Raw genomic sequence first — 23546 nt, forward strand, 5'->3', positions numbered from 1 at the left:
CCATTGAGTTCCATTAGGAGTCACTCGATAAATTCCTGGCCTTCAAGACCAGTCTGTTCCAAATTAATCACTTTAAGTATGATAGCATTCCAAACAATTATAAAATAGGCATATAGTTTAAGCATAACAAAGGTTTAAATGAGGAGATATAAGGTTGGGAATACAGGCCTGGTCTGGAGTCTTGGGACAGCTGTCTACAACAGATGTCGTCGTCTTCTCCTCCTGGTATTGTCCTTTCCAACAGGGCTGCAAAGAGTCTTATTTGATGTCTCTTTCAATAAATAAATTCTTCAGGTTACAGTCCATTATCCTTAAGTTCTGGGACTTCTCTGTGAAAGAATCAGCTACAAATCTTTCATTTCTTTTAAGCACCACAATAAGACCATGAAAACAATGTAATACATCCCTTAAGCAAAGCTGGTTCATATATTTCTTCATTTAATTGCATAGGCTGTTGTATTATTTAAAAAGGAGACAGCCAATGTTTACAAAAAGTATAGACCTAAGATTAAAGAGCACTAGCATAAGAGCTTTTGGCCGTGAGAGAGTAAATGTTTCTGAAAGCTTGCCAATTAAGTTCTAGTTGTGCCATTCGTTTTACCAGTCCTGAGGATCGGGGATGGTAAGCACAGTAGAAATGCTGCAATATTGGCCAAACATTACAAATAGATTTGAGTTCCCCCAGTCACTGTGTAACTCGGGAGGAATTCCTCAAACAGGAATTTATTCTTTTCAATAATAATTTACCTAAAGCCATCGCTCTTCTGCAAGGAAAGGCCTCAAAACAATGTGAGAACATACAGATCATTACAAGATATGTTTATCCTTGAGATGGTGGCATTTGGACAAAGTCCAATTGTCATACCTCAAAGGGTCCCTTAGGAAGGGAAAGTGGCCTTGTGACCCATGGAGTGGGTTTCTTATTGGGCCCGAACCACATCTGCGAGGGGGTGTCAAAAATTCCCCCTTTTGACTGCCATATCTGTTTCTCTTGTTCCATGGCAATTTCTTGAGCCTGTAGAAGGAAATCTTTTACTGGGTTAGCAGAGTTAACAGAAAGTAGCAGGCATTCTTGAGGCTAGACAGTGTAACATCCTCACTTATCATTTAAGTAAGACTCATTTGTAAACCAAATTAAACAATAGAATGCGGTTGTGGTCTTCTCTCCCTTGTGATGTTGGAAGCAAGGTAACAAGGTTAATGGTTGGAGCAAATTATAAATTAGTTCCTGCGTCCAGGGGGCAGGCAGTCAAGAAGACTTCTAGATGTCAGAGTCAAAGCATCTTTTTGCAGTGTGAAAGGTGTCTGATGATTTCTTCGGGCATTCAGGTATCTTTGTGAGTGGCTTACAGCTTACACAGCAACAGACAGGAATCTCTCTTATCTCTCTTAAGTTTCTATCAAGTTGTTCAGCTTCACTTTGCAAGGTTTCAGGAAAAAGAGCATGATCAATTCTCAATGATTCCAGGTGAAAATGAGGTAAAAATTGAAAACATTAGTTTGGAAGTTTGTAACCAGATATTTCAGTAGAATAATTCAGGATGCAGTTCAGTTCACAGGTAGAAAAAGCCTCAAAGACAATTAACAGAACTAGGATCTAATATCCACAAATGCGTATTATAATTTTTCACTGAAACAATTCTTCTCTCTAAAATCACCCTCATGTTTACCAAAGATAGTCAAGTTAAGACTAATTGGTTTGCCAAAATAAGTTTAGTTTCAAGAAACTTGGCCCAATTATTTACATAAGTGCAGCAAGAATAGCAATTGATCATATAGACTCTTAAATCTGCTTTTGCTGGAATTTTTTTATGAGGAATCTCAGATTGAACTTTAAAGACGTCTCAAGGCCAGAAAAGCCAAGCCAAGGATTTGTGCCATCAGGCCTTGCCTGCAATACCTTAGATTTGGGTGAATTTCTCTCCTTTCTTGAGATTCCCCAAAATATTTCGAGGTTCATCGCACCTGCCAGATAAGCAAGCTTCCTTACTTACCAGGTAAGATTGCTGGAATCTCTCTGTAAAGCAAGGTACCAGGCCCATATTTCCAAGTGGCTTTATTTCCAGAAAGTCAACCTTATTCTCCAAAGGCAGTATTGTCATATCTGAGTCTGTATGTTTCTCTCAAATATGACATTCCAGTCAAAGCTTTGATAAGATAACAAATGTGTCCTGTTATAATGAGAACAGATTCTTATTGAACTTATGCAAATAACTATATTGCCACGAAATAACCATACTCACTCACAAAGAGTTTCCAAATTCTAGAGGGATCAGGTAGGGAGAAAAAGACAAATGTTTCAGTTTTGCTCACAAAGGTATAATTTCACTGATTGCTATAAGACATGGTTAGCATAAGAGAAAAGATTTCCTTAAATCTGAGAAAACAAAACAACACATCAAAAACAATATTTCAAACAAAAGTCGTAAAAAGAATTGTAATCATCCTCAGTTCATTCAGTCCTGTATAACCGGTTCTTGATCTTAATCTCTGTTAGCAGTTTTGTTTTTTAACGTTAAAACTCATTTGCTTAATTGGATTTACTTTAATCTTAGTCTACTTGACCAGGCATAAAACTCCTTTCAGAATTTCTCCTTCACAAAACTTCTACAACTTTCTTTTTGCCTTCAGAATTTGTCCCATGCTTTCCTTCTTCCCTTCTAGTACATTAGGACAAATTTATCTTCCTTAACCAACCAAACAAAAATATTTCCATTCTTTATACCTTCTTTACTGAAAACTTACATTTTAACTTTCCTTGAATGCAGAGCTGTTTTCCTTATTAATTTCCAATAGCGTTAATTAGAACTTTTAACCATTAACAGACAAAAGGTAAGCAATTATGAATTGTCTTTTATATCAGCATTCTAAACACTTCATAATTTCTAGGAACACATCACTTTACAGTAAAAGACCCAAAGACTTTTAGCATCTCTGCAATAAAAACCAAAAGCAGATAAACTTAGATGTTTAGCAACGTTTGTTCTATCCAATCCAAAAATTACCCAGATACTCAGATTTTTATCATTTAACTTGACTTGGCAAAACTCAAGATTGTTACCAAAAAGAATTTCGAAGGTGTTTTTTTTTCCCAAGTATACAGGCCATAAAACAGTTATTGTACCCACTTTTATCTATTTAAACCGTTTGTTTCCAACACTTATGTTCAGATTACCTATGAAAACCTCATGAGACATTAGACAAAACTGGTCCTCATTTAAAGCTATTATTTTGCTGACGAATTTCTAACAGACAACATGAACTTATTTGACTAGTAAACCCAGGCTGCATGCCTGCATCGTATGCAAATACCGACAACTCTGACAACAAGACTATTTTTAATCAAACCAAGAAACTTAAACAAGCTTTCATTTACCAAAGGTTAATTCACATCACGTTAACTTTGAAAGACACTGGGTTAATTTCTACTACATTTAGAATTTATGTAAGCACTTACTTTAAGCCAAAACTCTTGATTTCTCAGAAACTGGGTTTTAACTCAATTACATTCCAGGTTGATCTACCTGTCCAAATGCATCACAAAGGCACAGAAAAAACCCTCAAATTTTCCCCCAGATGTAGTTAGAATGCATCCGCAGGGTGGGTCTCTGGGGATGCTTAGGGCGTGCCCCATGGCGGTAAAGCCAGAGTCCAACTGACAGCACCTGGAGAAAGGGTGCAGAGGCCAATTGCGGGTGTTGACATAGTTATAAGATTTAGTCAAGTCCCGCTCAGCCTGGGCACTTTGTCTCCGAGCCAGTACAGTTGAGGTAGGGAAGCAGGAGAAAAAGGCCTGGAACTGGCTGGAGGCACTCCCAGTGCCAAGGTTGAGAGTTAAGTCCCTGGCAAAGGCTTAAGTTCTGATTTTACAGAAGGTCAAGGTTCTGCTCAGGTCCAGCCTGAACTTTAACCTCGACTTGGTGACACCAAAGGAGGTGATGAACAAGACAGACAAAGAAAGGAAAAGAAGAGATCAGACCTTGCCCTCCTGGCCTCTTCCAGAGGGTTATCAAGAGTCACACAACAGTTCCCATGCTGGGCACACAACCCCAGCAGGACAGTTCACAGAATAAATCACAGGTCTCCTACCCTTATAACTGACTCAGTAGGTGACTAAAATACTCAATGAGTCAACTGTCAAGAGAGGGCACCCCACTTAGGGTTACTGGGGTGATCAGGCCCAGAAACCCAAAGTTGGGGCTCCCAGGGGTGGAGCCTTTTACTCTTTAAAGATTTCTTTGTTTCCCGGTTGCAAAGCTCAAAAGGAGGCGAAAATGGCCATTGTAACTCTAAGAGAGATGAAGATCTTTGGGTTAGTTCTATTCAGAAAAACTTTTTGTAAGCGCTTACTTTAAGTCAATGGAATAGAGCTCTTTAGAAAAGAAGAAGGAGATGAGCTCTGAGATTCCAAAGGCAGCTGCAGAGGAGATGGAAGGGATAAGCGGGCTGCGACGGTTTCTGAATTCTTATCCTTTTTTAATTCAGTTACAGTCTCTGCCAATTTACGGTTAGTCTCCTGTAAAGAATTCATTTTATCATTATTACGTTTTGAAGCCTCTAAATGCCAATCATAATAAGCTTCCCATTCTTTTGCTTTAGTTTTAGAGCTGGCTCTTTCTACTCGTGCACGCAAATACAGTAGCTTTGAGATATCGAACGTTCCCCACTTTGGCCACTTAAGTCATTCTCAGTTAATCCTTCCCATTTTGTTAGATACTTGCAAGCATTGTTTCCATACAGGAAACCAGCTGGAGTTCCATTGGGAGTTTGTCCATCCGGGAGCTGGCTGGCTTTAAAAAGCACGGTTTTCCCATTTTCTTTTTGCTTGTCTGTTTTTTTTTTTTAAATAAAGTCTGAACAACTTCCAAGGACAGTGTAGTGGGTCAGAAGTGTGCTGCTTGTGAGTGTTACTCCCCATAGAAAGGTTGTAAACACTCTCTTACGTGCCTCGGTTTTTCCTCTGGCAGTCTAAAACCACCATGGGGCTTGGAAGCGCGGGTGACCAGCCCTTATGTGCGCGTCCCTGGGTGAGCCTGTAATTAATTACCGTGAATGAGAGTGGAGTTCCCTATGGGACTGCTGCACTTCGCGAGGATTGATCCTCTGACACTCCCGCTGAGGTCCTTAGTCACCTAAGGGCGCCTTTTGGTAAAGGTCGGGAGGAGCAAGTGTCCCTTTTCTTCGGAGCTGAAGACATTCAGTCTCTCATTTCTCTATCAAGCAGTTTGTTCAGACTTTATAAATACAATTCTTTCCAATTCAAAGCCAAATTAAAAGGACAACCAACCCAGCTCACTCCAAGCTCCTCTAAGCCCCTGAGCTTAGGAATTCTCTCTAGGTTTTTCTCCACCTAGGAACTGTACTGGTACCCCTCAAAACCTCTAGTCTTAAGACCTTACCCAGCTCATATAAACTCTTGGACCGTCAACTTAAAATAAGTAGGTCTGGGTTTCAGGAGAACTCACCAGGGTCACCTGAAGAATGCAGTGATCTGGGGGGCTCAATGGGCCCTTATTGGTACCAAATGCCGGTTCAGTGTAGATTCCAGGTGGCCTCCGGTGGGTTGCTCTGAAATCCTGCCGACTACGCCAAGAACTGACGACGAAAATAATCCATATCCAATCTATAAATGAAAATTTGGGTGAGTTTATTCTGAGCTTAAATCTGAGGATTATAACCCGGGAGAGTCTTTTCACAAAGGAACAGAGCACTCCAAAGAGGTGGGGGGGGGTATACAGGGTCGTTATATACCCTCAAAGAGGATGTTTCACATATGATTGGAATGTCCCTTTTACAATAGTCGCGAGACTACTCTGTCGGCACAGCCTATTGATGGAAATAGCAGGTAGGTCTTCTGTCTCGGTGAACACAGCAGGGTGGCAGTCTCTTGTCTCCAGCTGGGTGGTCACAGGTGAGCTGGAAGGTGAGTGCAGCAATCAGTTCCTAGCCTAAGGAAAAATGCTAATGTGGGGGGTAAGTTGCATCTTTATCACAAGGGCCTTTGTTCTGGCCATAGGAAATGTCTAAGCAGATATGCAATGCGTGCTCAATAGCCAGTCAGCCCCTTTTGGAGGAAAACAAAGAGAAGTCAGGCCGAATTAGGTTTATACCAAATGGCTTCCTCATATACTCCAATATATCCTATTGCTTGCCATTTTTATTTGTCATTAGTTTGAATTTCTCAGTCATTGCCTTCAGTTTGTATTGCCTATAAATGTCTAGTCAGGTATTTTAGCTCATATTAACAATTGCACAGAATTGCTGATTTCAGCTAAAAAATTACTTCCAAAATGTATGTGTGGGTTATTACATATAGACAATGTCTGATGTAGTCACTATTTTAATACTAAAAGCCCCACCCTACTTATATTCATAGTATACAAATAATTTGCTATAAAAATTAAAATATGTTTAACACTGATGACAAGCAATTCGTACTTTTGCATTTATCAGGGATTTTCACATTTTACTTCATTTTTTTTAAAGATTTTATTTTTTCCTTTTTCTCCCCAAAGCCCCCTGGTACATAGTTGTATATTTTCAGTTGTGGGTCCCTCTAGTTGTGGTATGTGGGATGCCCCTCAGCATGGTTTGATGAGCGGTGCCTTGTCCGCGCCCAGGACCCAAACCAGCGAAACCCTGGGCCACCGAAGTGGAGCGGGCGAACCCATCCACCCGGCCAGCTCCATACTTCATTTTACACATCAATTTTTGCTTGTCAAGTGGTTTAATAGTTCCATAAGGCACTGAAATTCCATTTACATTGTTTTTCAATGACATGTTTCTGTTGTTTTACAAGTACATTTTAACATATAATGAACAATTCTGTTCAGTTTTTCTCCTTTATGTTCTATTATTATAATTTTTTTGTATTAGCAGCACAAATACGTATTACTTGCTTGGTTAAGGTTAAAATTATCACATATAGAACTAAAAAACACAAAGTACAGAAAATTGTTATATATTTTATAATTGATCCCTTGGAGACTAATTCTTCTACTGAATAACTTTCCATTCTAATGTATATGTTGACCAGTTAGGTTTAATAATATCCTTCAGACCTGGAGCTGGCTTCTGCACCAAGTATAAAATGAAGACTTCAGTAATTTTATGCCCTCACACAGAATTTTCCCCTTAGGTCAGCTTCACCAGAAGATAAAAACAAACCAGAAATGCTAAGTATATTTCTGCCTTAAACAGGTCATCACTGTAGAAGCCTACTGTGGTCTGAATAAAAGACAGAAGACATGAAGTCATATCTTCATATTCTTCCCTGGATTAAAATTGATCACATTTTTAGAATATTGTTTTTTTAATGAGGATTTACAATAACTTTTTTCCATTTTGAAAAACCAATATGATTTGCAAAAACTCTAAACAGGATTTATTGTGAATAAGGTGTGAATTTGAATTTTTAACAGCCCCCAAATACCTGATAACAATTTCAGCTTTTGCTCCTTTTTATTGACGTGGTAATTATATCTACAGTCAGATGCCTTCCTTGGCTGGGGCAATATGTAAATAAAGAAGCATAGCAGAAGGAAAACGGTCTTTTTATCCCCACTAAGTAATCTGCATGAAATGAGTGGCAAAATCTGCTTATCTTTATATTAGCTGTGCCATCCATCTGATCAAAGCTATTCTAAACCCTGTCTAGCTTCAGAGAAAATGAGGTACTTAGTTTTGGAGTGGTTGCCATTTAAACTCCAATTATAGAGTGACAACTAACATCTCATTACCATTCTAGCATTCCAATTAATTCTTGGAATAGATTCAAACCTGATTATAATTGACAAATCAGATCTTTGAGTCTAAAATCCCTAATGTACTACATATCACTCTGAAAACAGACATCTTTTCAGACTGGTTATTTGCTTTCCCTATTTTTTCCCTCAAATTCTTCAGTTTTCCCTAGCCCTATTTGTTACCCAGTTGTTAGTGTTTTTCTTATTTCTTGGAAGAAGAGGCTGGTGATAATCCAGTCTGTTTTTCTAAGAAATTGGCCTGTAATGAAGTATAAGTAGCATGAGTGACTGGAAACAACATAAGAATATGAAGACATGACTTCATGTCCCAACTCTCTTTAAGTATCTCACATTGGACAAATTACTTAATATTTCTGGGTCTCCATCTCCTAATATGTGAAAGGAGAAATTGGGACTACATGGTTCAAGATCTATACCAACTGAAAACATCTTATGAGTTCATGAAAATGAATTTTGTTTATTTTTTAAAATTGTGGTAAAAAAACATGTAAAATTTACCATCTTAACTCATTTTAAGTATAGACTTCAGTAGTGTTAAGTATATTCACAGTGTTGTGAAATAGATCTTCAGAACTTTTTCATCTTGCAAAACTGATACTCTATACCCATTAAACAACAACTGCCCATTTTTCCCTCACCCCCAACCCCTGGAAACCACCATTCTACTTTCTTTTTTTTTTTTTTAAAGATTTTATTTTTCCTTTTTCTCCCCAAAGCCCCCCAGTACATAGTTGTGTATTTTTAGTTGTGGGTCCTTCTAGTTGTGGCATGTGGGATGCCGCCTCAGCATGGCCTGATTAGTGGTGCTGTGTCGGTGCCCAGGATCTGAACCGGCAAAACCCTGGGCTGCAGAAGCGGAGCGCGTGAACTTAACCACTCGGCCATGGAGCCAGCCTCCATTCTATTTTCTATTTCTATGAATTTGACTACTTTAGATACCACTTGCAAGTGGAATTCAACATTATTTGTCCTTTTTAGGACTGGCTTATTTCACTTAGCATAATCTCCTCAAAGTTCATCCATGTTGTAACATGTGACAGGATTTCCTTCTTTTTTAAGGCTGAATGATGTTCCATTGTATGTATATACCGCATTTTGTTTCTCTATTTATCCATTGATGGACATTTGTGTTGCTTCCACTTTTTCAAATAAGCTCTCTGCTCCCCTCTCTCTCTTCCCCTTATAGGATTCTCATAATGCATATATTGGCCCACTTGTTAATGTCCCATAAGTCCCTTAGTCTCTCATCCTTTTTCTTCCTTTTTCTTTTTGCTCCTCTGACTCAATGATTTCAAATGATCTGTCTTCAAGTCAAACTCCTCTAATAAATTTTTCAGTTCAGTTACTGTATTTTTCAGCTCCAGAATTTGTTTGGTTCTTCTTTATAGTTTCTATCTCTGCTGATATTCTCATTTTGTTCACATATCATTTTCCTGATTTTGTTTAGTTGTGCATCTGTGTTCCTTTTTAGCTCATTGAGCATCTTTATGACCGTTATTTTAAATTCTTTGTCAGGCAGCTTATAGATCTGTGTTTCTTTAAGGTTGGTTACTGTAGTTTTATTTTGATCGTTTGATTGGACAAAATTCCTGTTTCTTTGTATGCCTTGTAATTTTTTGCTGGGATTTGGGCATTTGAGAAAACAAACACCTTTCCCAGTCTTTGCACACTGGCTTCATGCAGGGAAAGACCACCAATCTGCCCATCTGGAAGTTCTAGGACCTCTCACACCTGTTATGATCTCTTGCTCCCCTTGGCATCTGCCTGCAGAACTGCAGCTGTAGTGTGCTCTTCCTTCTGTTTTCAGTGGCTTCCAAACTCTGGCCCCAGTTCCATCAATGGTCTGAGTTTGGTGAGACAGAAACCAGCCTCTCAAGCAACCCCCTGAGAAACCAGAACATTGGATGCATGGTCCACTCCTTAGTTTCCATCTCAAGGGAGGAGCCCCAGTAAGGGGATTTTTTGCTCGCTTGCTCCATGCTATGCTGCATGGGAGAAGGAACACAAATGGGTGCACTAAATGCCATGAATATTCCTACCCCATTTACTAGAATCCCTTTTTGGTTTTACAATGTCCTGGGTACTGTAGCCTCTCAGTTGGTCTCTAGAGTTCTCACAGAGTTATTCTAGTCTGTATATTGTTTTAACTCAGTGTCTCTGTCAGGGAAGGAGGGCCTGTAGCTTTCTAGTCTACCATTGTCTTAGTCTGCTTGGGCTACCATTACAAAATACCACAGACTGGTGACTTATACGACAGGAATTTATTTCTCACAGTTCTGGAGGCTGGAAGTCTGAGGTCAGAGTGCCAGAATGGTCAGGTTCTGGTGAGACCTTTCTTCCTGGCTTGTAGATGGCCACCTTCTCGCTGTGTTTTCACTCAGCAGAGAGAGAACAACCTCTGGTCTCTTACTCTTCTTATAAGGACACTAATCCCATCATGAGGGCCCCACTCTCAGTACCTCATCTAAGCCTAATTACCTCCCATGGGGCCTACCTCCAGATCCCATCACGTTGGGGGTTAGGGCTTCAACATATGAATTTTGGGGTAACAAAAATATTCAGTCCATAACAGCCATTTTGCTGACATCACTCCTGAAAAAAAATTTTAAACAAAAACATTCAACCATATGCCCTATCAGAACCATATTCTGATCTTTGTTATGCATGAAGTAGGTAATAATTCACACCTAAGCTGAAAATCACTTATCAAACTGCTAGTCTGGATCTTAATTGCATCTAGTGTACAATCTTAAATGAGATGTTTAAATATGTGTAATAAAGTAATGTTGCTTGAAGACATACATTCTAAATAATAATTTCAAAATGAAAGATTGCTTTTTAAAGTGTCACCATTTATGATTCTTATCAGGTCTTTTATAATCAAAAAAAAGAATGAATACTACCAGAAAGGGATTTGCCAAAGAAATTATCAAATGAACGTGAATCGAGGGGTAAGCATCTGCACTTTCAACTTTATAGCATGGAATCTGTGTGGTTTTGTATATCATTTTCATTTGAATAGGCTTTCTTTTTACAGCTTTTGTTTCTTCTAGTAGTTAGTTTTGGCATCTACTTATGTTGATGATTACTTTAATACATTTTAAAACCTGCTTACCAATATCAGTGTAGGAAGAAGCCATATATGTCATACTTGTCTACACGAGTCGAGTGTTTCCAGTCTTATAGTACAATTGCTTGCAAAAAGTTCCTGCTTCCCTTCCATTACTCTCAATCCTACCTTAAATTATTTAGCTTCTACATGGGCATTAGACAAAAGTGAGAAAGGATGATACATGCTGCTAATAAGTTTTATTTGTATTATTTTTGACAATCTTTTACGACCATTGAATCTCCAAGACATTGTCTTCATTTTACTTATCATTTACTTACTAAAGATCTTTGAATAGCAATTACAAGAAATGAAGTGAATAGTATATTGATTAAACCAATTAAGTCCATTTTGCTGGAAACTTTCATCTTTAATATAGAACACATGTGTTTGACATAAGTATTTAGATGAAATGTTTTGTTGAGTAAATGCAGCTCCTATATGAAACACATGCTTATTCCTACACGTGAAACTCTGGTATTTTTTTCAATACCTTTTTACGTACAGGCAAAGACGGGCTAGCTTAAATGGCAATGTAGCACAGTGTAAAGAGGTCTGGTTTGGGTCTCAGAAAATTGGCTTCCCTTCCTGGCTGATCCACTTACCAGCTCTGTGTATGACCTTGAACAAGTCACCTCTCCTGCTCTCAATCTTAGTTTTCTTCTCCTGTAAATGAGATTAGAATGAAGGCCCTCTATGAGATGTCTAAAGAGACCTAAACAGTATGGTGTAGTGGTCATGACAGGGGCTTTGGACTAACACTCGAATGGGATCATGTTCCTACCACTTAATACCATATTTGATCAATTCTGAGACACCCATTTTTTTCAGGTTTCAGTATCTCTGAAATCAGGAAGTGTCTTACATTCAATAACATGATTAAATTGAAAACTTTTAAAATCTTTTCAGTGGTACATAAAGTAACAGTGCATTTTACAATCATGGTGTCTTAGATTTTATGAAATGTGGTAGCTGAGGAACCTTGGGCAAGTCCCTTTGAGCCTGTTCTCTCAGCTATAAAATAGGAATAATATTGACCTCGTTGTGGTGACTAATTGAAACATATGTAAACATTTTAGGATAGAGACCAGATTGTGGTAAGCATTCTATAAATTGGAGTTCTTATTATTTTATCATTACAATGATGATGATTATATCAAATCATTCATTATAACCACCAAATATTCTAGCCATATTGATGTGATTATTTTAAAAATACATGCCATTTTAAAAGTTGTTACATTCTGATGAATTTTATGTGATTCAAATTTTATGTATATATACACACACACATATATATGTATATATAAAAGCTCATTCAATATTCAAGAGATTTTCAATGTGAAGTGAGAAATCCCCATCAGAATATAGGGGCAAACATGAATATTTTTTAAATAGAAATAAAATCTCTAATAGGTTAAAATCTCATAGGTGCTTCTCTTTGCCCATTCATTTCTTGATTCCGAGTTCACTTCCTACCATTCTACTAAAGTTAGCTATCAAAAGTTTTTTATTACTTCCTTGTTGTCAAATTCAATGGCCTTTTTCTTAGTCCCCTTCTTCCTCTACTTGTCTGTAGTATTTTATTTATTCATTCAACATTTGCTGAGCTCTTATTATATGCTGGAAATGTGCTACGTTCTTGAGAAAGAATCTTTACTCCCAGAAAGACAGACAGACAGAAAGAAGAAAGAAAGAAGGAAAGAAAGCCATAGCAGAAATTCTTAGATAAGAAGTATGCCCAAGGTGCTATGGCAGCATAGGGGAGGGAATCCCGAACCAGCTAGGGAGATCAGGGAAGGCGTCCTAGAGGAGATAGTGTTTGAGTTGAGTCCTAGAGGCTGAGTAGGAGTAAGCAAAGCAGAAAAGGTGGAAAAGTATTCTAGTCAGAGGAAACAACATGTGTAAAGGTATAGAAGTGAAAGAAAGCATGGCATATTTGGTACACTGTGCAGGGGAGGAAGAACTATTCCTCTACCCTCTAGGTCCTTCTCTCTGGTCTAAGAATTAAACTGACATGAGACAGAATAACAGGAGAAAATCCAACAAAGTTTAACAACATGTATACATGAGAGAAACCCGGGAAAACTGAGTAACTCACCAAAATGGCAGAAGCCACCACCTTAAATACCATCTTCAGTTAAGGACAAAGGAGGGTATTGGGGATTGTGGTTTGGGACTTCAAAGGGGAGGAAGGCAATTCACATGGAGATGGAAAAGCAAATGTTTGATAAACAAATGTTTGCCGGGCCATTTATGGACAATGAGACCCGAAGAAAACTTTGATAAAAATGGGCTTGCTAGTGCGTTCCTGTCTAGCACACCTAGAGTTAGCTATAGTGATAGCTCCTCCCTGGGACAGACCTTCTATCTTAAAGACTTTTGGGCAGTTGAGGGGAGGTCAAAGTTTCTTCCTGAGTCTTTTGTTCCCAAAAATGATTATGCAAGAGAGACACATTTTGGGGTGGCAAACTCTGATCCCCCACGGCTGCAATTAGCTTAGTTTGGTCAAACTGCAGTAGTTTTCAGACTGTGTGCTGCAGAGTTCTAGAGTCAGGAGCAGATCATGGTGGGCCTACTTGCCATGCTAGCGTGTGGATTCTATATTGAGGACAATGCAGGACTATTGACTTTAAGGAAGGAAATGACATTGACCAATTTATTTTAGAAATAATCACATTATCTCAAATCTCTTTCTTCCGATAATTTCCAGTTCTAATTCCTGCCCTTGTTTCTCCATTTCCTTTGCTCCTATTCTCACTTCTCCTACTTTGCTTCTCCACCACCTAGTTAAGCCCCCGGATAATCTGTCATGATTGCCACTGGTTTCCGTATATAACTATGTCTCCATTCTAGTGGCATCCTTATCTTTCTTTAGTTCTTAGCAAGGACTCTGTTAACTAGTGTTGACAGTAGAGTATGGGGTGAGAGTACACGAGGCTCTCTTTAACTCATGGAGTCATTGCCATTAGACACACAGTTATCTCAAATTCAAGACTGCCTTCAGTGGCATGTTTACTTGTAAACACTAACACGTACTTCCAACTTAAACATGAACTTTCCAATAAGAGAATATTTGATCTGTAAATGTTAACTTTTAAGAATACCTCCATGTGTTACTGCGTTTTAATAGTCTACTGGCTCTACAGCTTTCTTGGCTGCTATTATATTATTTGTAAGGCTTTTAATACCAAATCCACCTGCAAACTATAACTGTAGTTAGGAGTTTATATAAAAACAGCTGGACCACCAAATACTAGCTACATATAACTGGATGCACTGAAACCAGTTCAGTTATGGAGTGATCTGGGCCAATTAACATTTGAATGGAATGTTTTGATTATGCTTTGATTTGTTTCATTGACCACATGTAGGTGTAACCTTTGTTGTCACTTACTAGGTAATTATGTGAATAAGAGATTTAAGTTAATTATTGAAAAAAAATCCTAACTTTCACCTGAAATCTCTGATTGAGGTAGAAGTGAGACTTTCTAAAATTAAGTTATTAGGATAATACAGTTCTCCATCTCACTTAACTATCTTGAATACTGTCAAGGTCACAGGCCTATTCTATAGATTATAAGGACACCCTTTGTCGATTTTATCTACAATTGTTATCTTTCCCCTTGATGCAGACAACCAGTGTGTAGATCCCAGCCACATCTACATCTTGAAACTTTCCTTCTGGGTCACTACTAGCTATAAGGCCTTGGGGACATCATTTGAATTTTTTGAATCCCCATTTTCTTATTGGTTACGTGAGGGGATTGGACTGCTTGATCTCTAAGGGTCCACTGTCTTTGACATTCTTGTATCTGTGAATAGGGGAGAAAAATCTGAAATTGAATGTTAGACTGAGGATCACACAAAGAGAATATTGTCACTGAAAATGTTAGTCAATTTAAAATATAGAAAATAAGCACTTTGTGCTGAGTAAGGAAGGCTTTTACATGATTTGTTTCCACCTTTCCCATAGATTTCACCGGCAAATGATCACGACTCCTATGAAAATTATCGAAGATCTGAAAGGTAATTGCAGACAGACATCTATACCACTAACTTTATTCTTAGGGTGAAAATGAAACAAAAATGGACAAATGTAGCTTCCAGTAGGGGGACTCTAGGGTCTGATTCTGAGCTGTCCATAACAATTTCTGTAAACAATCCAAATATAGAACCAGGAAATTCATAAGTAAAACTGCCTGACTTGAATTTATGTTTATATTTGAGATTTCCATGCATCATTTCCTGTTTTCATATGGTGAGTATAAGTGTCTTGATGTTGTATCCTTTCTACTTAAAGCATGCAGGAATTGCCACCCTGAAGAATTTGGTACCATGAAGATTTTTCCTCATTTTCAATCTTAAGATTAAAACTTTTCTGCTATTTAATAATAATATATACTAGACATACTATATAAACCTCAGTGTTCCAAATGATTGAATTAAAACTTCAATCATGGAGGACTTTGCCTGGTGATGATTATCAAGAGCATCTGTGTATCCTTCCAGAACTACAGCTGGAAAGGGAAGAATGCTGTTATACTCCCTTTAAAATGGGCCTAAACAAAGGCATCTGTGGAAGGGATGAAAGAACTGTGGACATAGAAGCAGATTAATAATAGGTAGTATTTACTGAGTGCTTATTATGTGCTAGGCACTGTGCTAAGCACTCTTTTAAAATCATTATTTATTTAATTAAACATTTCTTTTTTAAATTTTTTATTGAGTTAATCATAGGTTACAATCTTGTGACATTTCAGTTGTACATTATTGTCTGTCAGTCATGTTGTAGGTGCAACCCTTCACCCTTTATGCCCACCCCCAACCCCCCCTTTCCCCTGGTAGCCCCTACCAGGTAGTTCTCTTTGTCCACATGTTTAAATTCCTCATATGAGTGGAGTCATACAGAGATTGTCCTTCTCTATCTGGCTTATTTCACTTAACATAATTCCCTCAAGGTCCATCCATGTTGTTGCAAATGGGGCGATTTTGTTCTTTTTTACAGCTGAGTAGTATTCCATTGTGTGTGTGTGTGTGTGTGTGTGTGTGTATACTACATCTTTTTTACCCAGTCATCTGTTGATGGGCACTTAGGTTGCTTCCACGTCTTGGCTATTGTAAATAATGCTGCAATGAACATTGGGGTGCATGGTACTTTTGGGATTGCTGACTTCAAGCTCTTTGGATAGATACCCAGTAGTGGGATAGCTGGATCGTATGGTAGTTCTATTTTAAATTTTTGGAGGAATCTCCATACTGTTTTCCATAGTGGCTGCACTAGTTTGCATTCCCACCAGCAGTGTATGAGGGTTCCTTTTTCTCCACAACCTCTCCAACATTTGTCATTTTTTGTTTTGGTTATTTTTGCCATTCTAACAGGTGTAAGGTGATATCTTAGTGTAGTTTTGATTTGCATTTCCCTCATGATTAGTGATGGTGAGCATCTTTTCATGTGCCTATTGGCCATCCATATATCTCCTTTGGAGAAATGTCTGTTCATGTCTCCTGCCCATTTTTTGATCGGGTTGTTTAATCTTTTGTTGTTGAGTTGTGTGAGTCCTTTATATATTATGGATATTAAGCCTTTTTCAGATGTATTACTTGCACATATTTTTTCCCAGTTAGTGGGTTGTTTTTTTGTTTCAATCCTGTTTTCCCTTGCCTTGAAGAAGCTCTTTAGTCTGATGAAGTCCCATTTGTTTATTCTTTCTATTGTTTCCCTTGTCTGAGAAGACATGGTGTCCGAAAAGATCCTTTTAATACTGATGTCAAAGAGTGTACTGCCTATGTTTTCTTCTAGAAGCCTTACGGTTTCAGGTCTCACCTTTAGGTCCTTGATCCATTTTGAGTTTATTTTGGTGAATGGTGAGAAAGAATAGTCAATTGTGCTAAGCACTTTTACATTTGTGATTTAATTTAATCCCCAGCAATCCTGTGAATTAGGTATGAACATTTGTATATTACAGATCAATAAAATGCACTTGATAGAATATATTAACTTCCTCAAAGTCATACAACTAGTAAGTGGTAGAAGCTATATTCAAATTTGGTTTGTGGCTGTAGAATCTGTGGGCTTTCTACTCTACCAAATTGTCTCTCCACAAGTACAAGTAAAGATGAGGTTAAATTCTTTAAAAGCCTAGTGTATCAGTTTTCTATTGCTGCTTAAAACAAATTACTACAAACAGGAGTTTAAAGCAGCACCCGTTATGTCATAGTTCTGTAGTTTAGATGTTCAGGTGTGCTTGGCTGAGTCTGTACCTAGGGTCTTAGGGAGCTGAAATCAAGGTGCTGGGCCCGGGCTGCACTCTTGTCCATAGGCTCTGGGGAAGAATCCACTTCCAAGCTCATTCTAGATGTTGGGAAAATTCAGTTCCTTGAGGTTGTGGGAATGAGGGTCCTGTTTTCTTGCTGGTTGTCAGCCAGGGGCCGCTCTGCTTCCAGGGGCAGCCTGAGTTGCCTCTCATGTGGCCCCTCCATCTTGAAAGCAGCAACAGCAAGTCATGTCCTTCTCACTCTTTGAATCATTCTAACTTCCTCTTTTGCCCCCTTCTTTTGCTTTTATTATGTGATTAGATTAGGCCAACCCAGATAATCCAGGATAATCTCCTTATTTTAAAGTCAGTTGATTAGTAACTTTAATTTTATCTACAAGGTGTCTTTTGCCAGATAAGGTAATATATTCACGGATGTGATGTCTCATCATATTCACAGTCTTGAGGGAACTCTCTGGGGGCCATTTTTAGAATTCTGCCTACCATATCTAGAATGTTACACTTAGCTGCTTTTAAAATTAAGAATGCAATATATTGTGTTCAATAAACAAAAAAGCATGTATATGTTCTATGGTATGTTGTTAAAGAAAACAAAGAGGGGAAAGAGAAATTATGACTAAAAGTTAATTAGGAAACCAATATTTATTTAATTTCTCAGAGCACTCGCTTTCTTTTTTCCAAATTGAACACTGGTTTTGGTTCAGTTGAGTCCTAGTAGGAACAATATTTATAATCAGGAAGAAAACCAGTGAAAAAATATCTGACACAAAACCACTGACTACAGCAACTGAACTGACCATGTTAAGATAACTACACAACATTTGGGCTTTTATTGTTCTCTACCTCTGATAAAGTGTGACTACATGATATGGTCTGAATGTCTGTGTTCCCCCAAAATTCAAATGTTGAAATCCTAATGCCCGATGTGATGCTGTTATGAGGTAGGGCCTTCTGGGAGGTGACTGGGTCTTAAGAGTGGAGCCAAAGGGATTAGTGCTTTTGTAAAACTGACCCCACAGAGCTCCCATGCCCCTTCCACCACATGAGGACCCAGCTAGAAGTTGGCAGCCTGCAGTCGGAAGAGAGCGTTCATCAGAACCCAACCCTGCTGGCACCCTGAGCTCAGACTTCCCAGCCTCCAGCACTGTGAGAAATAAATTTCTGTTGTTTATAAGCCACCCAGTCTGCAGTATTTTGTTATAGCAGCCCAAATAGACTAAGACACTACATGTGGTAAACATTTTCCCTTGAATTATTTAGCCATCCGTTTTTTGTTTTTTTTTATTGAGGTCATAATAGTTCATAACATTGAAAATTTATAACAATGAAATTTCAGTTGTACACTATTATTCGTTAGTCACTGTATATATGTGCCCTTTTACCCCTTATGCCAACTCCCCAACCCCCTTCCCCTCTGGTAACCAGTAATCTGTTCTCTTTGTCTATGTGTTTGTTTATATTCCACGTATGAGTGAAATCATACAGTTTGTCTTTCTCTGTCTGGCTTATTTCACTTAGCATCATACCCTCAAGGTCCATCCATGTTGTTGCAAATGGGATGATTTTGTCTTTTTTATGAGTGAGTAGTATTCCATTGTGTATATATATATATATATATATATATATATATATATATATATACCACATCTTCTTTATCCATTCATCAGTTGATGGGCACCTGGGTTGCTTCTACGTCTTGGCTATTTTGAATAATGCTGCAATGAACATAGGGGTGCATAAGTCTCTTTGATTTGTTGATTTCAAGTTCTTTGAATAAATATCCAGTAGTGGGATAGCTGGGTCATATGGTATTTCTATTTTTAATTTTTTTTAACATTAGCACCAGAGATAACATCTGTTGCCAATCTTCTTTTTTTTTCTCTTCTTCCCCCCAAAGCCCCCCAGTACATAGTTGTATATTCTAGTTGTGAGCGCCTCTGGTTGTGCTATGTGGGACAGCACCTCAGCATGGCCTGATGAGCAGTGCCATGTCCACACCCAGGATCCGAACCCACAAAACCCTGGGCTGCCAAAGCAGAGCATGTGAACTTAACCACTCAGCCACCGGGCCAGCCCCCTATTTTTAATTTTTTGAGGAATCTCTATACTGTTTTTTATAGTGGCTGTACAAGTTTGCATTCCCACCAGCAGTGTGTGAGGGTTCCCTTTTCGCCACAGCCTCTCCAACATTTGTTATTTTTTGTCTTGGTGATTATAGCCATTCTAATGGGTATAAGGTGATGTCTCAGTGTAGTTTTCATTGTGTTTCCCTGATGATTAGTGATGTTGAACATCTTTTCATGTGCCTATTGTCCATCTGTATATCTTCTTTGGAAAAATGTCTGTTCATATGCTCTGCCTGTTTTTGGATTGGGTTGTTTGGTTTTTTGTTGTTGAGTTGTGTGAGTTCTTTATATATTTTGGAGATTAACTCCTTGTTGGATATGTGATTTGCAAATATTTCTTCCCAGTTGGTGGGTTGTCTTTTCGTTTTCTTCTTGGTTTCCTTTGCCTTGCAGAAGCTCTTTAGTCTGATGACGTCTCATTTGTTTATTTTTTCTTTTGGTTTCCTTGCCCAAGTAGACATGGTATTTGAAAATATCCTTCTAAGACCGATGTCAAAGAGTGTACTGCTGATATGTTCTTCTAGGAGTTTTATGGTTTCACATCTTACCTTCAAGCCTTTAATATATTTTGAGTTAATTTTTGTGTATGGTGAAAGATAATGGTCTACTTTCACTCCTTTGCATGTGACTGTCCGGTTTTCCCAGCACCATTTATTGAAGAGATTTTCCTTTCTCCATTGTATGTTCTTAGCTCTTCTGTGGAAGATTAGCTGTCCGTAGAAGTGTGGTTTTATTTCTGGGCTTTCAATTCTGTCCAATTGATCTGTGCATCTGATTTTCTGCTGGTACCATGCTGTTTTGATTACTGTAGCTTTGTAGTATATTTTGAAGTCAGGGATTGTGATGCCTCCAACTTTGTTCTTTTTTCTCAGGATTGCTTTAGTTTATCCATCCTTTTTTTAAAAAAAATTCTTCTCTACTGTTTATTTACGTGAAGAGTGGTTACAATAAGACAAAGCAAGAACCAGAGCCACTAGCAGCCATTCAAGAGGCCCTATATAGAGGATACTCCTGCACCGTGGCAGAATGAAAATTTTGGATAGCCAGCCTGCTTTTTGTATTAATTCCTATGTATCCATGTGCTCTTTTTTTGTAACAACTTTATTGAGGTATAATTTTCATACTATAAAATTCACCCATTTCAATGGTTTTTAGTATATTAACAGAGTTGTGTCACTATTACCATAATCTAATTTTAGAACATTTCCATTGTCCCCAAAAGACTCTTTATACCCATTACTAGTCACTCCCCATTCACTCCCTTCACTCCCTTCCCTCCCTTTCTCCCAGCCCAAAGCAACTACTAATTCATTTTTTCTCTATCTGGAGGCTCTGGCTACTTTTGTTCCAAAATGCTTATAGATGTGACTATACTTAAATAATAGTAAAACTGCTTTGGCATTTAAAGTAGAAAAACTCATCTAGCGGTTTTGAAGTGACAGTATAAAAAAGGCTAGGTTAATGCATGCATGTGATCCTCTTGAATGCTATACAAACACAACACTCCCAGATTCCGTACTTGAATCTGGGGTTCTTGAATTAGCCCTTCTTCATTTTATAGCTGGTGGAAATGAGACCTCAAGAGGTTAAATTGAATGGCTGAATGTTGCTCATCTAATTAGTGGTTGTCAAATATATTTTTATTAAATATTATGCTTAATTGACAGATTCATGAGACATGGGGTTAGAGCTTTACACCTAACAGCTAAATATGCTACAATCAAGAATTCTCCATCCCAGCCCAGAGGAATATACCTGAAATACAACTTTCAAGCAATGGGTAATCAGGTAAATGTAATAGAATTGCACAGTAAGCTTCTTCATGAGATGTTACAGAAACTGTGTCTATTTTAGGCATATACAAGAATGTCTTTTGTGTATAGGAAAAAATGTGGTTAACCAGAGCTTATCTGGAGCCCTTAATACACAAGAAATTTCTTCCCTGTATTCCACCTTCATGAAAAACACAAAGGTCAAGAAAATACACTGACCTTAATTACTCATCTTTTAAATGAACTTCAAATTAAACACGGATTTAGCTCGGTGTACTGTGTTTACATCTGTGGTGGCCTTAAGGCTCAATATGGTTCTCACTTGCCAAGAAGACAGCTATGTTTACCAGACAATGTACTAAAGCAAAAAGAAACACACTAATGTATTTTTGAAGATTTTCACAGCAGGAGTTGAAACCGAAAGAATTATCTGCCAATTCTCAGTTAGCAACAAATTAAATTAACCAGAGCAGCCTGTTCCATCCAAAGTTTGATTAATTGTGTTCTGCATAAAAGTATATGACCTACAAGAGGAAAATAGGCAATATGTAGTAATGGATAGAGACCACCTGTGCCTCAGAGCAGTATCAATCTGGTTTCTGCTTTAGGTTTTGGGGTGGTGCTGAAAAGTGTGTTTTTTGAAGATGGAGAAAGAAACTTAGGCTCAGTGGCAGTCTATATATGAACGAAACTGAAAGTTAAGCCTTGGGAGATCTTTGAGGTATTCCAGCTGGTTGTAGACTAATAACACCAGTTGGAAGTCAGCATAGTCGAAGCATTTAATCTCCACTCAATAGAAGTGAGCCAGACCCTCACCCCACTGTGGAAGCTTACCCACTTAATCTGTGGGTAATAGTATGCTTTCTTCCCCACCTCTTCAATTAAAGCCCTTTGATGCCGCTATTTAGCCTGTAAGAACCAAGAGGTGGCCTGAGTGGTATACCATAGATCAGGCAAACTACTTCATGCTTCTAGGGTCACAGAGAAGAGCTCTATGCACTTTCTTCAAACTCAGTCTTCCTCCTGTTACTTGCAGTCTTCTCTGGCTGTCCCCTGTCTACTTTTGATAATCAAGTTTCATGAATATTTCGTAAGATTGTTAACCCCGCAAAGTCATAGCTTTTCTCTCCTTCACAGACTAAGCTTTCGCTCAATGAGAGATTCTCTAAGCTGAAAGTGAGGAAAGGACCAGGATCAATTTATCAGCTCTGAAGACCAAAGAGTGCTTTCCTCTTAAAGATTTGCTGTTAACAGGGATATTGTAATGAAGTTTATTCAACAGCATGTATATATTTCCATATTTGACTTTTTACTGCTTTTGTTAATATATTTTTCCTTATGTAAGCTTCAATGTGAGTAATCTGTCAAAACTAAGTGTTTACATAAAAGGAAACAAATGTTTAGCTTTGTTTGCATAAAAGAGCAGAGAGGTGGCACAAGAAGGAAGGTGACGGAGAGATTATAGGAAAACAGCTATGTTTTCAGAATTACATGCCTTTTCAAGATTAGAGAATTTGTTTCTTTGGTTGAATTTGTTCTTTGAGCTCTAGAAGCCACATATGAATCCTAAGTAGATTCTATTTCGTCAGTAGAGCAAGGCAAGACAAGTATCTTTTATGACTAAATATTCTGTGCCTCAAAAGTCAGTCAGTAAGACTGAATTCTATTCTTTAATTATTAAAATGGTAAATTTGTATCCAAGCTTTTACATTTTTTTAGGAATTTATGCTTTTACTTTTGACATGAATTTATAATAATTTTAATTTGTTTTGTCACTTTCTGTGAACATATTAAGTTAATAAAGTTTAAATACAAATGCGACTTTTTTCCCGTCCGTTGATACTTGGGGTCTGAAGTAATGATGATCTTGATACAGACACATTTTCAAAGTACAGTGATCTCAACAGTTGAGAGTGGATCTCAACTCTGTCCAGCTAAGCCTGTTGTTACAGTACACTGAAAATATTGGTTTATGATTATTTGGTGCTTCCATGTAAGGCTGGTGGTCTTTAGTCTAATTTAATAAATTCTGTCCTCACATTTAACGGTTGTTTGTGCAAGGAAAATTAAATACAGTGTAGAAATATAGGAAAAGTTGGATTCTGGTCTGGCTCATTTATACTATTGCTTTGTAATCCAAATTAACAGATGGTAAAGACTGTTACACTAATAACATTGTTTTGAAAAGTAAAACGACCATCAGTTTAATTTCAGGTCTGTATACTTTGCTGTAGCTTTGCTGCAAAGTCTTAATTTTGAATATAAAGAATGACAATGTGCATGAAGCTTCATAATATAATTTGTATCAAGTGATTTGTAGAGAGAATGTTTCTTCTGATCACAAAAACAATACATGTTTATTGAAGAAATTTTAGAAAATACAAAATGCCAAAAAAAATCACACACATAACAGCTGTAATATCTACCTTTATATTTATTTTCTTGACACTAAGATTTTTTCCATAGTAAAGCTTTCCACAGTATTTATACAGTTT

The 23546-nt window shown here is 37.8% G+C and overlaps 1 protein-coding gene across 2 annotated transcripts in view; it reads left to right on the forward strand.

Annotated features, from left to right (window-relative positions):
* LUZP4 (leucine zipper protein 4) overlaps window positions 1-22872 on the forward strand; it is a 42579-nt gene extending 19707 nt beyond the window's left edge. For both annotated transcript variants that reach the window (XM_070257307.1, XM_070257308.1), the window contains exons 5-8: window positions 10636-10717; window positions 14852-14904; window positions 20947-21067; window positions 22189-22872. In XM_070257307.1, coding sequence (XP_070113408.1) covers window positions 10636-10717; window positions 14852-14904; window positions 20947-21067; window positions 22189-22263 — 331 coding nt within the window. In that variant the 3' untranslated portion in view covers window positions 22264-22872. The remainder of the gene's footprint in view (window positions 1-10635; window positions 10718-14851; window positions 14905-20946; window positions 21068-22188) is intronic.
* Window positions 22873-23546: the final 674 nt, after the last annotated feature.

The sequence above is a fragment of the Equus caballus genome, chromosome X (genome assembly GCF_041296265.1).
Source record: "Equus caballus isolate H_3958 breed thoroughbred chromosome X, TB-T2T, whole genome shotgun sequence".
NCBI classification, from domain to species: domain Eukaryota; kingdom Metazoa; phylum Chordata; class Mammalia; order Perissodactyla; family Equidae; genus Equus; species Equus caballus.